General features: G+C 41.2%; 1 protein-coding gene across 2 annotated transcripts in view; it reads right to left on the bottom strand.

Annotated features, from left to right (window-relative positions):
• Positions 1-1,271: 1,271 nt before the first annotated feature.
• Positions 1,272-14,880, bottom strand: part of kpnb3 (karyopherin (importin) beta 3) — a 39,246-nt gene continuing 25,637 nt past the window's right edge. Inside the window, exons 1-26 of one of the 2 annotated variants that reach the window (XM_055024942.1) lie at positions 12,130-12,303; positions 9,768-9,848; positions 9,128-9,320; positions 8,909-9,011; positions 8,735-8,831; positions 8,549-8,653; positions 7,848-7,970; positions 7,649-7,769; positions 7,175-7,262; positions 6,995-7,101; positions 6,781-6,905; positions 6,053-6,142; positions 5,795-5,968; positions 5,500-5,718; positions 5,335-5,418; positions 5,124-5,256; positions 4,895-5,016; positions 4,692-4,788; positions 4,382-4,554; positions 4,032-4,143; positions 3,877-3,932; positions 3,663-3,785; positions 3,361-3,580; positions 3,056-3,284; positions 2,773-2,914; positions 1,272-2,244 (exon numbers count right to left, since the gene is read on the bottom strand). In XM_055024942.1, the coding sequence (XP_054880917.1) occupies positions 2,158-2,244; positions 2,773-2,914; positions 3,056-3,284; positions 3,361-3,580; positions 3,663-3,785; positions 3,877-3,932; positions 4,032-4,143; positions 4,382-4,554; positions 4,692-4,788; positions 4,895-5,016; positions 5,124-5,256; positions 5,335-5,418; positions 5,500-5,718; positions 5,795-5,968; positions 6,053-6,142; positions 6,781-6,905; positions 6,995-7,101; positions 7,175-7,262; positions 7,649-7,769; positions 7,848-7,970; positions 8,549-8,653; positions 8,735-8,831; positions 8,909-9,011; positions 9,128-9,320; positions 9,768-9,848; positions 12,130-12,207 (3,282 nt within the window). In that variant the 5' untranslated portion in view covers positions 12,208-12,303 and the 3' untranslated portion in view covers positions 1,272-2,157. Of the gene's footprint in view, positions 2,245-2,772; positions 2,915-3,055; positions 3,285-3,360; positions 3,581-3,662; positions 3,786-3,876; positions 3,933-4,031; positions 4,144-4,381; positions 4,555-4,691; positions 4,789-4,894; positions 5,017-5,123; positions 5,257-5,334; positions 5,419-5,499; positions 5,719-5,794; positions 5,969-6,052; positions 6,143-6,780; positions 6,906-6,994; positions 7,102-7,174; positions 7,263-7,648; positions 7,770-7,847; positions 7,971-8,548; positions 8,654-8,734; positions 8,832-8,908; positions 9,012-9,127; positions 9,321-9,767; positions 9,849-12,129; positions 12,304-14,880 lie in introns of those variants that run through there. The other variant, XM_055024943.1, reaches the window with a different exon arrangement.

Genomic DNA, 14,880 nt, shown 5'->3' with positions numbered 1-14,880 from the left:
GAGATAAAATCTCTGGAAACTGTATTCAGGCAGCAGAATCACAATTGTCATAATAAATACTATGAAACTAGTGTTTTTAAGGTTGTAATGGGTAAACTTAAGCTACATGACCAATAAACACTTGTTTTCTTTCACCTAACTTTCCAGCAAGACAATTTTATCTCCTATAGGCTCATTTCCAGCCTGATATCTTTATTTTTTTTTCCAAATATTCTGAGTTTGCTATTGATCATTTTTGCTTTTTAGGTTAAATCCAATCCATTTAGACAGAATTATTACATAAAACTGTAATAGAGAATACCATTTGGTTGGAGGTGCTGAGTCTGAATAAGCTATAGCACCACCTAGCGTCGGTGCTACAGCATGCTAGCTTAGCGTTAATACATCTTGAACGCTAAGCTCGTTCAAGATGTTTTAACTTGCTTTGCAGTGTTTGAAGAACAAAACGCTGTCTATGCTGACCCGTTGTTGAGAAAGTGAGAAAAAAATGACCCAGTTCGTCGATGAAATGGGCTAATTGACCGTAAGGCTAATGCTAGCAGGTAAAGCTAGCTACAAGTGAAAAAGTAGCTGGAAGTTAACTTACTTAGTTGGTACATAGATGGCTTCTGAACTAAATATCTTCTGAAAGATTCCTTGACTAAAATAATAATAATTTAAAAAAAAGAATAAAAAACCTGTAACATATCCAATTTAATCACAAAGTTTTGGGGTCATCTTCGCTTTATGTCCACTCCATTCATCTTCAGGTTCGTTCGGACGCGTCTGACATGATGCATTCAAGGGACAATTAAAAAAACGTTTTTTGGAATAAAAAATTTTTTTTAAACAATATTACGTATTCTTTTGTTTTTGAAACAGTACGTAATACTGTAAGCGTTTTAAACCCGCTATTTGAATTAGTTTTGTTAAAATGCTAGATTGACTTCATTCCTAAGACTAATTTTAATATTAAAAACTGAAGCTCACCATACATTTACGGTAGAAATGCTCATCTTGAAGCACCAAAGATTAAATGAAAGGTACCAGAAAAACATGAAGTAAAATTTAAACTGAAAATAAACCAAATAAATGACACATTGAACATACAGTCAAAGTTTTCAGTACTTATTTCAACCTGAAAAATGTTAAAATGCAGTGTTTCTTTTGTAAAAAAAAAGAAAAAAGAAAAAAAAAGTCATAGTTGCTTGTGTTAAAAAAACAACCTTTTTATTATAGCCTAACTTTTGCAGAGAATGTGCACGCTAAGATTTTTAAATAAAACAATCTGAGAAGTCCTCAATGTAATTTTATTGGTAGTTTCCATTTCACATCTGCAGGACTGCAAAGGGTCAAAACCAGATGGTCAGGAGTCAAGGTCGCACTCTTTTTACAGTCAACTTGCTTCGAGGCGTCAACCAACTGCAGAACGAGTCTCTGAAGAACCACCCCCGTCTTTCGCCTGCTACCCAAAGGGTCCGAGAACCGTTCAAACTTCCTGTGAAGGCTATTAAGGAAAACCGCTTCCCAGACGTCAAATGATGCAAATAACCTAACCATTTGTATTTTCTTGAGCTAGCCACTTAACATGCCGTTTTTCAAATATATCTGGTCAACCATGGGAGACGGAGGCCATTCCTCCCCCTTTCAGTCGACTCTGAACACGGAACGAGAAAAAGAAATACAAAAAGAAATTTCACAGGACACAGGCAGTGGATGCCCAGTGTGCATTTACCCCTCTTTGAGCAGCTCAGTCCAGAATGATGTCCTGCCACCCTCGTGTCTGCAGTCCAATGAGTTGGGTGACTTTGAAACCCCCATGGGTGGAGAAGCAAGACAAGTTGGGGAATGGCTCAAAAGGAAGCGTCCAGATAAGAGACGGGGCGACAGCTTAACTTTTATTCTCACTTCCTTGACTAGAGGAAGAAAGTCTTTAAGGTTGGTGGCCAATGTCCTCCCATTGCAAAGATCTAACCTGCTTCCCCCCAACCGCTAGCTGAACTTCGTTTTTTTTTTATGTTAGTCAGGCGAAGGTGAAGATGAGGGTGAATCTGGCATCCATACACTACGGAGCAGGAGGGAGGTCAGGGAGTGTATGGAAGAGATCCAGGAGCTCTACGTTTCTTCATGGGCTTTTTGGAGAACGGAAAGGAAGATGACAGGGCGACAGGTCCAGCTTCAGGCAGCGTTCAGGAGGTCCTGGATGGCTTTCTGCTGCGTCTCGTTCAGGGTGGAAACGCACTGCGTCCATAATCCTGCAGACACCTGGAAAGGAAAAAAAAAAAAAAAAAAAAAAAGTTTTAGATGACATTTAAGCTCCCAGTTAGACGTAAACCGCACAAACATTTAGGAACGTAGAGCCAGGCAATGAAACTAATTATAAATAATGTGAGAATTAAGATGAAAAATTAAAAAATGAAGTTATACATTGGTAACAAGTTTAAAGATAAGAAAATACTTCATCTTTTAACACACCAGCATTAAAATATTTTTAGTAACAGGACTTTGCGCCAACAACTGAGCATTTCAAAGACCAGACACACAACTAAGCTTGCTAACGTTACATAAACTGTATTCTCATTAAATTGATTTTTTTTGTAATTTTATGACAATCTTCTGGTAAAAGTGCATGTTTATTAATAAAAAACAATTGCACCACTCATGGAAAGAATGATGAAAGCCACTTTTTGAAGATATTTTTGACTTCCCAATTAGTTTTCTTTTTTTTTTCAGAAAGGAAAGCAAAAGAAAAGAAGAAAACCCTCAGATATCAGAAACATTGCTCTTGCTTACCTGTACTTGACGGATAACGTTTGCGAGCCGTTTGGTGCAGGCATCTTCAGTTTTAACAGATTCATTTGCGACGCCATCGGCTATGATGAGGAAAATTTTAGGGAGGTTGGAGTTTTCTGGCCCAAGGACAACTGGGTTGTTGCTGTGAAGAGAAGTCCATAGGTTGGCCCAATAACCTCAAAAAGTGTTCCAGAGTCACACTCCAAATGTTTCTATACCTGTTTTCTAACCTCTCTCTTTTAGGCTGTTCTAAAAGGTAAACATGAAGAACGGACAGACGTACCTTTCAATGAGGTCACACAGGAAGTCAAACGTGTGAACAGCCTCTTCTTTGTCTTCTTTGAGCGGCAGCCAGCCAAGCCAATGGGGAAGAACCTCGTTGACGTTCACACACTCCGGCCGGAACCTCATGAGCTTCCCGACCGCCGAGATGCAGTTCTCTGTTGCGTTTACGTTCTCCTTTGACCGAGAATCAGCCGCTTGGATGACGGCGACCAGCAGGGGGACGGCCTCTGCAACAACGCGCCAAACATTAAACTAAAAACCGTAGCGACAGTGACAAGTCGAGATCAGCTGGCATCTCCCTACCTGTGCAGAAAGGGAAATAGCTCTCGCCGCCATATTGAGCCATGACACCGACGCCATAAGCAGCGGCCTGCCGAACCTCGGGGCTCGTGTCGCAAAGCGACTGAAGCATGGGCCGCAGGAAATACTCTGCGTACTTGAAAGAGGAGGGGCTGCAGTGCTCGATCACGTCGTCAAAGATGCACAGACCCCACTGCCTGTCGGCCCATGGCCTGTTGGGACACTGAAGCAGTGCAAAACGTGTCAGAGCCAATCAGCTGAGGTCTGGATCATTTAACGCTCAACAGAAACGACAAATGACTCACTATTAGCTGGACGATGAGCTGCAGCATCTGCTCAAACCAAGGCAGGACCTTCTCCTTATAACTGCTGAACACAGAGTGCAGGACGTCCGACACTTTGGTCAGGATGTACACGTCGTTCTCATCCTGAAAATCAGGTTGAAAAATAAACAGAGTCCAGAAGAAAATATTTTACACTTTCTCACAAAATAAATAAATAAAATAATGTTATATTAACCTCATCCTGTAGGGTTTCCTCCTCCTGTTCATCGTAGTCTTCATCTTGTCTTTTGGCTGGGAAGCAAAAACATTTTCACATCACATATGGACATGGTGTCCGAAGCGCACGCTACACTTTAAAAACAAGAGACTATCTGGTTGGTTCATCCTCACCTTGCCTGAGCTCCTGGTTCTTAAAGTGCTCCTCCAGTTTCCCTTTAAGGATCCCACCCAGCTCCTCAAAATGCTCGTTGTTCAAACAGCCGTCTCCCATCAGCTCAACGCACTGAACAGACAAAGCACCAATCAAAACAAAAACACACAAGCAACATCTCTGCATGTTTGATCCTATGGAACAAAAAAAGTTGGCCCATTGCAATAATCAATGGCCGAAAAATCTAAAAAAATGCTTAAAGAGAAAGGTCTTTGTTCATACTGGATGACTTGGTAGCAAAAAGCCAGGTTGGTAAAGCCTGACTTGTTTCTTTGATACATGTTGGTGGAACAGAGGTGTTGGGACTCACCTTGGCGAAAGAATGCATGATTTCAGAAAGGACGTCCGAGTCGGGCTCTGTGCCGATGGCCTTGATGAGCGCGTCGCACATGAAATGCCACATCTGGGTGAGGTACTCTGGTCCCCGAACCCGGGCGCACTCCAGCAGCAGCGGCATGGACTCGGCCGCAGCCACTCTCACACGTTACACGGTTAAAGAAAAAAATTTACTGCACTCCGTTCATCATATAAACAAAAATGGAGCCACGAAATAAAGTTTTCCAAGTCTAGTCATCAAATAAATAACATTACTTGAAATGTTAAAGGTTAGGAAAGGATATCATCGTGAAAGTAAAACTTTAGCAGAGGAACCATGAGCTTCACCACCTGCTCAGTGTACTCCACAAAACCCTCCTTCAGCTCTTTGGCATAACACACCTAGAAGAAGAAGCAGCAGCTTATTAACAGAACTGAAAACCAGAAACAATCAATCTGATCAGAACAACAATTTCTCATCATGCGTGAATCATAGTTTTCTGCTCACCAGCATCTGGCAGGCAGTGGCCTTCTCCTCCAGGCCGGCTGTCTTTATTCCAAAACTCTGCTGGTCTCCCAGGTTCACAAACTCCCATCCCTCCTCCTCAGATATGTTCTCCATGTCCTGAGCTACAGTGAACGCATCATCAGTTATGCCTCTTCATTTTGGAAATGAAATTAGAAAAGTAGAACTCATTTCCAAAGGCAACAAACAACATTTTTTTGGGGTTGCTTACTGTCGAGGAGAGCCACTTCGGGTTTGATGGAGGCGGTTTTCATCAAGGGCCCCATCACCACAGGAAGGTACTGCTGAAACTCCGTCCCCAGGATCTTGCACATCCTGGCCCAGGCTGATATCATGTAGGAAATCTAAAGCACAAACAAATTATGTAAGAATGGCTTGAAAATAAATAAAAACACCAAACGTCAATAATTGAACTCTCCCACCTGAGGATCGTCGTCTTCCAGGTCGTTAAAGTCTGTCTGGGTTTTAAGGAGCAGCTGCATCACTGCAGAGGCGTCCGGCATGAACTAGAAAAGAACAAACAAAACGGGATTGTCTGACGCTGTATGGAAAGCAGTTTGCTCACACATTCAGGCCCTGAAACATACCTTCTCCTTGCCAACAGCCAGACCGATCAGACTGATGCACTCTATTGTCTTCCCCCGCAGCAGCCGCAGCTCTTTCTGCACGGCGTTCTCCACGATGTGCTTGAGTGAGGGCATGAAGAGATCATAGTACGGCACAAACTTCTCCTCGGCCGTGTCGGCCACCGAGGCGATGGACGTCACCACCTGCTCCAGGACCAGCTTGGTTCCTTTCTGGATCAGCTGGCAACGCGGAGAAAAAAACGTTACAACTTCAACCAGTCTGAACAGTCCTCACTCAGTGGGGGCCGTTTACTACCTCCTGCAGCTTGGCCACCATGATGACGTGAAGGTGCTGCACCAGGCTGTCCAGGTACGGAATCAGCAGAGATTTGGGGCAGTCCTCTGTGAAGTTGATGAGCGCAGCGGCTGCGTGCGCCTGGACCCGCGGGTTACTCTGATCCTCCATCGTCTGCAGCAGAGCTGAGATAACCTGCCACAAGTCATAGTTGTTAAAATTCCCTTTTTATTCCTCCGGGAACAAACATTTGCAGAAGTCAATCGACTTCCCAGGTACCTTATCGTGGAACTTCTTTTGAAAGGTTGGAGCAAAGTCTGTGGCCATCTGTCCAATGGCGTTGCAGGCTGCATAGCGGACTCTTGGGTGCTGAACGGGGAAAAGACAACAACCTCAACAGGAAGCAATGTGGTTGATGGAGACTGACTTTTAATTGGGCAAGATTTTTCAGACCAATTGAAATGGAAAATTTTAATTACAAGCATTTATCTCTTCAAAAGACAATATGTTTTTGAAGAGTGATGAAAATCCAATTTTTGTCAAGATTTCAAAACTGAAAACTGGAACAAAGCGCATTTTGATAAAGCGTTTAAACAAAATGAAAACATTGTGTGCTTCGTTTACTGTGGGGAAAACAAAAACATTTTGTGGCCAGTTTTTGCCTGCAAGCCAAACATTCGGTTTTGTGAATAGTTTGGATACAGTCCAAACTACGAATTTCTTTTTAAATCCTTTTGTTTCATATTAAAAAAAATATATGAGCAGGTGAGACTGAAGATGCATCTTGGCAAAAACAAAGTGTTCAGCAGTATTTCACTTTAAGAAAATCAGTTTGTGGTTAAGAACATCTTAAACCACCATTTAAAAATTAAATGGACTGTATTTGAGACAATATTTGTCCTACTCTATCTTAGGAAACCTGCAATTTAACCCCTAAAATAAGCACCATTAACTTATCAATCTGCATAAGGTGAATGTATGAAGACTTGAATGCAGCCGTTTCTTACTGGATCGGAGCAGAACAGGAGGACGAAGCTGACTATCTCTTGAAGAATGGCCTCCATCTGCTGATGGCAACCTTCACCGATGGCAGACAGAGCCATCAACCCAGCATGACGGTACTTCCAGTCAGCTGTCGACAGATGGGAATAAATAAAACTTAAGGCCAAGACTAAGATGTCATATTTAAAAAATAAATGTATACTGAGCAGGTTTACTTACGGTTCTGCAGCATCTGCATGATGTGCTGTTTGATCATGGGCAAAATGATCTTCCCTCCCAAACCGCAGGCAATCCTGTCGAGGGCGCTCTCCCCTGCCACAGCGTTGCTGATGAGCGACAACAAACGGTCAGAAATTAGCCATTTAGAGTTCCCGCACTGCAGGTGGCGCTGCAGCCTACCTGTCAAAGTCATCATCCTCCAGTTCGTCAGCCATGGCCCACTCGTCATCGTCTTCCAGATCCACCATCATGGTCAGCATCTGGGGAACTGAGATTGAAGGATTTTAGCAACTAGAAAATGAGACCAGTGCAACAACAACAAAATTCTTACAAAGTGGTTTTGTCTAGTATCTTGGTACACAAAAATAACTTTCAAGTAGCTTTTGAGCAAGAAGATGATTATTTTAAGTCAGTAATTCTTTGACTTTGATTAAAAGGCTCAAGTTCAACTGATATTTCACTTTGAACAAAACATTTTCCCCCCACATTTTAAATAAAATGATCTGCAACAAGTAAATAATCACTTACTTGTTGAAAAGTTTTTTGTAACTTAGTTTTTTCTTAAATTTCTAAGTGTACAACAATATCTCCACTAGAAACTAGACAAAATAAAATGTAAAAATTCTGCTTCTAGATGACGAGCCGCATCCTCACCGCTCTGCGCTACGACAGCCGTGTGCTTCCTCAGCATGGCCGCCGCCGTCTCCGACAGCGTGACGATGACCTCCAGGGCGAGCTGCCTCTGCATGTTGGTCAGGTTAACGTCAGCACACAGCTGAGGGAACAAGACAGCAGGTTAAGCAAACGGGTCGGGATGTGGCTTCTGACGTCAGGGCGACCAAATTGAACGCACCTTCAGGCAGAGCTGCAGCGTCGCGTCCAGGTTGGGTCTGAGGTACTTGGGGGCTGTATCTGCAATCTCCACCAAAGACTTCAGCACAGAGTCGTCTCCTTGGTAACATGACTCATTCACCGCCTGACCACGAAAAGACAGATGCTAGTTTGAGCTTCATGCTATCAGAAAAATATTCAATGATCCTGAACCATGATAATAGAAATAAAAATAAGTCTTCAGTCAGAGGCCTCTTCAGATTAGGTGGAAGACTGACTGCAGGGTTTGCACAAATTCAAGAATTTTCAAGTTAAGTTTTTGAACTTTTACAGCTTCAAACCTTAGCAATTAAAACATTACAAATGAACTGAAGAACTCACTACTTTCTGTTATCCATTATTAATATCTTACATTCTACAGCAGGGGCAAAAAAAATAATCTTGAAATAATATGTTTGCAAAGTTTTCTGCCAATTAGCAAGTCGTTTTCATTTTAGAATTGTTTTAGCTAACCTAAAACAAGAGAAATTTGGTAAGATTCAACTTCAGTGAATCAAAAAAATTTATCTTATTAAAATATCTGGTGACAACTGCAAATGTTCAGATTGCACTAGGCTCTGGCAGTCCAATGCAAGTTTGCAATATGAAATATTGTGCTGCTCTAAAATGAAGGGGAAAAAAAAAACAAAAACCAATGCATCAACATGGAGTGTTCAATCCTACCTGCAGGATTCCAGGCAACAAGTCAGCAAAATGCTTCAGCAGAGCTTTGTTGCTTTCGTTGGACAGAACAAACGATGCTGCTGCCCGAGCTGCCAGGGTGCGAATCTGGAGGCACAGAAAAAAACCCTCATATACTCTGTTGTTGGTCAAACTGAAAGGGCAGCAAAAATGTCGCTGGGTTTTTACATGTGGGTTTTCTTGGTCCTGCATGCACTGAACAAGCATGCGCTTGATAACTTCCAAGTAGTGCTGCTGCTGGTTGCCGAAGATTCCTGGGAAGTTCCTAAAGCACAGGGAAGAGCGTCAGACACAGGAACGTCCTTCTTGACGGACGGGCGGGTGAAGGCAGCTGGAGCTCACCAGAATATGTGAAGGGCGGATTCTCGCAGACCAATGTTATCAGAATTCACAGAGTCAAAGAGAAACTTGAGGACTTCTGGCCACTGGTTATTCCCATCATCATCTAGAGTTGAAAATTACCAAATGATAACAGTAAAAAAGTAAAATATTTGATCCACAGAGATGTAAAACAAACTGGCTTGTGGAGTTTTAAAAAAGTGTTGAAACGTCTGACTGTACCAATGAGGTTGCGGCAGAGCTCGGCTGCGATATCGCAGACCTTCTTGCGAATGTTTGGCGACGCCTCCTGCTGGATGCTGGAAAGCAGCTCTGTCTTGATGGCCGTCTGCATCGCCAGCGTCAAACCCGGATAGATTTCCTCAAAGGAGGACGACAGCAGCCGCCGCAGCAGAACCGCTGCCATTTGCCTGACCTGAGGAGAGAGAAAAAAAAGCTCAACCTAAAAAAAAAATTCATTTTGAACACAGCTGGAATGGATACATTCAACATAAAACATCAAGGTTGAGAGAAGCTGCAACATCTTAAAAAGCAGAGTCACTTCCCCCAACACCTCGCTGCCTGCTCCCGTTTCTACAAAGTCTAAAAATATCAGCCTTGAGGTAAAGGAAAAGGGAGGAAGCACGAGGGGCTGAGCAGCTGTTGGAGTCACAGTCAACTTAACCAAATGTTAACACGATGAGTCATGAGGCGGCATCGCTGTCAGGTTATGGTGAGGTCCCACATGTGACAACTGGATTCTTCAGATGCCCTTAGTGCTCCCTGGACACTTTAATAACCACGTTTGATTGTAGACAGCAACGGTTTGTCCTCACTGCTGCAGACTGAAACAACTCGACACATTTGGATTTAATGTACAAACCTCCTCTGCAGCTGATGCATCTCTGATGGCCTGCAGCAGGAATGTGATTTTGTTCTGGCCTGGGATATTGTCATAAGTTTCCTGCAAAGAAAAAGAAAAAAAAGTGCACAATATAAACTCTGACATATTTCAGAAATGTGTCCGACAGTGATAAGTCGGACACATTTCCTTTGAACTCTGAAAAAAGAAATATCCAGTTTCTTTTAGTGCTTGGACGCCAGACGAAAGCTTCAACAATCACTGGTGTTTCAAAACAATGTCAAAAAAAAAGAAGAAGCTGTTTAACAGAAATAAAAGCAGACATGAAATTACTTGGATAACCAAATTCCACTTGATCGTATTTATTCATAATATAAATCAACTGTAGGCCTCTTTTGCCTAATTTCTCCCTCAACTTTGTAGAGCTTCGTTCTCTTTTGCACTTAAGGGATGGAACAATATTCAAAATATTTATAAGTCAGATTCTGAACTTTAAGAGCCATATATATGATTAGATTTTGCATTTAGATTATGTTTAGCTTGAACTTCAAGCAGTTAGCCTGGTGAAAAACAAATGTAAACTGTAGGCACACTGGATTTTTTTTGGGGATGCAATGGTACCTTGAATGTGTGCTTTGAAGATGCAGTTAAGATGAGTGGAGTTTCAGATGATTGATTGATTCAATCAACTTTATCTGATTAAAAAAAAAAACAGGATTAACTTGTGGGAGCAGCAGAGTGAATATGTTTGCATTGCAAACAACAGGGAGAGGCACCACTGTGACGCCACTTTAGTGTTGAAATCAGATTCCTTACTAAGCAGATGGAATTTCAAACAGCAATATTTTTGAAGTGAGTATCCATTACATCGCACATAAACAATGGACAATGTCATAATTTCTGGTTGCCAGACAAGTTACAAGGTACCAAAGAGTTTTCATGTCAAACTCATTTAATGTCTGCATTCTTGAAAAAGTGCAGCAGAGATTCAGTGAGCTGCACAATGCCTGCCACTTCCCCTTTGATACAATTAAGACTCTTGCAATCAATTTTGGTGGGTGATTGATTTATTTTCTTATTGCAGTTGCCTTAGTTACAAGTAGGACAAATTTGGTTTTCTGTTAACTTTCTTTAAATGGTTAATTTGGGTTGTGCACCATTTCTTTGAACAACTCAAAATTTCTGTACCGTTTCTGTATTGTGAATTTTATTATTATAGGGATTCGTTTGTCTGGAGTGAAGGTCAAACCATCACACCAACTAAACTTTTGCATATCCTCTTTAAAAAAATAAAAAAGGCTTCTTGACTAACCTGAGTGACATTTAGCTATCATGCTGAAATAAAAAATGAAAGCCACATTCAAAGTCATTCAATTCCCATTCACCTACAGGATTAACACCTAAATATTAAGTAGTTAGGTATACCTTCTAAAATATGTTTTAGTGTTTTGAGATCTGGACCAATTCCCCCATTATGGTGAGCAGGACAGAACGGGGACGTTTCCATCCGGGATGAATACCAATGAGCTTAGCATTGCGACAGGCTGGCTGGGCTTTAGAAAGGAAAGCGCTGACTCCCAGTGACGGGGGAGGGTGATAAGATTCAACTACCTCATCCAAAAGTCGGCTACCAGGGAGGGAAACATAACAATGCCTTGCCGCGGTAAAGAGGCTCATGGTGATGGCGTGTGTTGTGGGAGGGGGGAACAGGCCAGCTTAGTCACAGACACAGCAAAATCCTCAGCCAAACTAACCTATCGGGTCTGAGTAGTAACTAACTGACTTCATGAGCAGCATTGCAATGAAGTGAAAAGCGAGGATACAACCTGAAACTTTCAAGTTTTTAGTTAAAAACACCAAAGACCGTTTACTTAATTAATGCCAGCCTATATCACCCTTTCTATACTCCGTCTGTTATTACGGCATCCATGTGTGGGTTTGTGGTGTATCATAATAGATCCATTTTAACTTATCGGGTCAGGTTAAGCTTTAATATCCATGTTTAGCTTGTAAGTAGCTAACCGAAGCTAGCAGTAGCCGCTTAGCTCCACGCTACTTCCTGTCAGCTGGGGATTTGAGATTAGGACGTAAGAAACTGGGTCCTTTCGCTTTCTGCCAGCGCTCCTTAGCGCTACTGAGAAACACGGACGCTTTTCCAGCACAGGATAAAATATCTAGCATGCTGTGCCAGGCTTGTTTAGGTCCACATTAACTACGCAACACGGTAGTAGTTAGCCATTAGCTGGCCGTTGCTCGGGTTCACATCACACGTGGGCTACTGAGTTTGCCGCGAGAGCTCGCAGCGCGCGGCCAAGCTCAACGGCTATCGGCAGCTAGCTTGTTTTCTACAGTCTTCCAGGAGGAAAATTGAGTCTCGTCTTACCTCAGACTGTTTCCTGACATTGTTGTCAGCGTTCATAAGGTTCCCCAGCAAGAGGTAGAACTGCTGCTGTTCCGCCATTGCGGTTAGATCCAAAAAAGAGCAGCCGGGCGGAGAAGCGGCGAAATGAACCCGGCAGACGCACCTTTGGCCGCACAATTTAGAGACCACACCATTGGCTGGCTTGAGCAACTCTATCCATCCTCTATTGGACCACGGACTTGGGAGCGGGCGCTCGCTATTGGTCAATAGAAACTCTGTGTCCTTACTGGCTTATGCGACACAGAAACTTGAATATATTGTTTGCATTGGCTACCAATGAACTGTCAAAGCGCGGGAGTTTATTACGTCAATGTTTAGAGAATAAAAACACAAATGCGATAATGTTAATAAGATAATAATTTGGTTATTTGTCACCAGGACTCCAATAGACACATATAAATCACAACAAAATAGTAGAATATGTGAATTAGTCAATAAGTCAATTAAAATAAAAATCCTAAAATGAAATTAAAAGTTATCCAACTAATTTCATCCAATTATTTTCAGTCATTGTGGGCAAGAAGGACCTCAGGTAGAGGTCAGTCTTTCAGGGTATCTGAAGAGGCCTCTGACTGAAGATTGTTACTGTATCTCATGACTGTAATAATGCCAATAGTTCATTTTATTCTAAAGTGACTTGCTAAAACCCAAGGCCACTTTAAGAAGAACAATTAAACAAAATTATCAACAAAACGGTTCATTTTAAAATGCAAATCAGCACACAAGATTTGACAACAGTTCAAATGTGTATGTAAAATGAAAAATCAATTTTGAACAGGTGTGTTTTGAATAAAGGAAGATGATCCATAAGCCTAATGACTGGAGGATGTTATAACTTTCTTAATGGCCGTATGTAATTTTGTAATATTGTGAGGAACTCAATTTTGGGTTAGATAATATTGTAATATTTAATTTTATTATAGGGTTTTTGGAGATAATTTTATATATTTTCATCCACTAGATGGTAGCAAATCATGCTTCAATTATGCCACTTACCTGTAATTGTTTTTCAAAACCGATTGTCTGGTACAAGAAAGAAAAAACGTACAAACTCCCTTCTTCACAAAACTTTCGAATAGATCTTAATTAGATTCATATTTAGTTGCCTAGGATATTTCTGATTTTGACAACCAAACTTAACAGTATTTAACATTATCTAATGCTATGCTACAATGAGCATTTTAATCATCTCTAACAAGAAAAGGGTGAAACATATCAAAAGGCCTGTGTTTATAAAATGTATTATTTAATAATTCAGCCTCACTCTACAGCACCCTCTAGTGGTAGAGTCTAAAATCCACTGCCAGGGTTGCAGAGAGCAGACAGGTAAATTACCAGTCATTTTGTCAGTCTGAAATAGAAACCTTGCAGTATTTTTATCTGAATTTTTAATCAATTAAACAAAATCTGAAAAGTGTGGTGTGCATTTTTATTTCGCATCATGAGTCAACCCTTTGTATCTTCCACAGCAAATATAGACATGAAGCGTCTGTAAAGATCAATTTTCAAGACATACAACAGATTCGTAATCCGATTCAGGTCTGGGCTTTGACTAGAACATTCTAGATCTAAAGCATCCACTGCACCTCTGACTGGATAGAGTTTTGGTCTCTGCTGAAGAAAAGCACCGCCACAGCATAATGCTGCAACTGCTCTGGTTCGCCATATATAATTATATAATTGTGCCACGTACAAGTCAATGATTCTGAAAACAAGAACTGGGTGAGCAGGTTTGAATTGATTGTGTTTTTCCTCTAATTTTTTTGAGCTAAAAATATAAATATTGCCTCAGATATGAACATAGAACCCTGCAAACATTTGCTTGACAGCTGGTAAATAAATCAATGAAAGTTTAAATTAACCCATTCATGAATGGGGTTTATTTAACCTCCTGTTGAGTCCTGCCTCTGTGTTTGCAGAAACACAGCTGGACGCTGGCATCACACCGAGCTGAAGTGAAAAAGCGGAAGCCTGAAGTTGTTTCTTGCAATTAACAGGAAGCTGAGCATTTAGCTTTTCTAGCTCACTCTGGCCAAAACAAACAGGAGGCTCTAAGGGGGTGCTTGACCTTTATTTGTTTAAGTAAACATGTTGAGACTTTTTCTTGTAAGTCTTGTCGGAAACAGAGTTTCGATGTCAGCATGTGAACATAGAAATTAGTGTATGGGGAGCAGCAGAAGGTGATGCAGATGTGATTAAAGAAATTTTGCATTCACCCTAAAATGACCAGAAAAAGATTCTGGAGCGGACTAGTAAAAGTAAGAAGCTTAGGAAGTTGTGGAATGAGGTTAAACAGATCGTTTGAAAATTTGTTTAATGATTTAAACATGCAAGTGTGGCAAGTCTCAACATATATCGCCGTTCATGATGTCTTTTCACATAAATATATATATATATATTTTTGTTTTAATCTAATGATGTGAAGACTAAATGTATAACTGCTTTCTCTGCAGCCTCGGAAACCTTTTAAGGGTTAATAGGCAGCGAGTGGAACGGCATGAGATCCCAACCAAAGTAAAAAAATAGCTCAAACTACCTGCTTTAGAAAACCACAGTTGCCCCATTTAGCATTTTTATTTCCAAACCATAAGAAGAGCAACATATAAAATCTAAAGACATACCGGCAGATGCAGAGCAGATGTTTTGTTTTGAGGACTTCGTGTAAAGGTCTTGGCTTACTTCTTGTAACATTCTCCAGAATTTCATGTAGTT

This window comes from Poeciliopsis prolifica, unplaced genomic scaffold, assembly GCF_027474105.1.
Source record: "Poeciliopsis prolifica strain line A6 unplaced genomic scaffold, Auburn_PproV2 SCAFFOLD134, whole genome shotgun sequence".
Taxonomy (NCBI): domain Eukaryota; kingdom Metazoa; phylum Chordata; class Actinopteri; order Cyprinodontiformes; family Poeciliidae; genus Poeciliopsis; species Poeciliopsis prolifica.
Note: the sequence above shows the minus strand (reverse complement) of the source record. Positions and strands in the feature narration are given on the sequence as shown.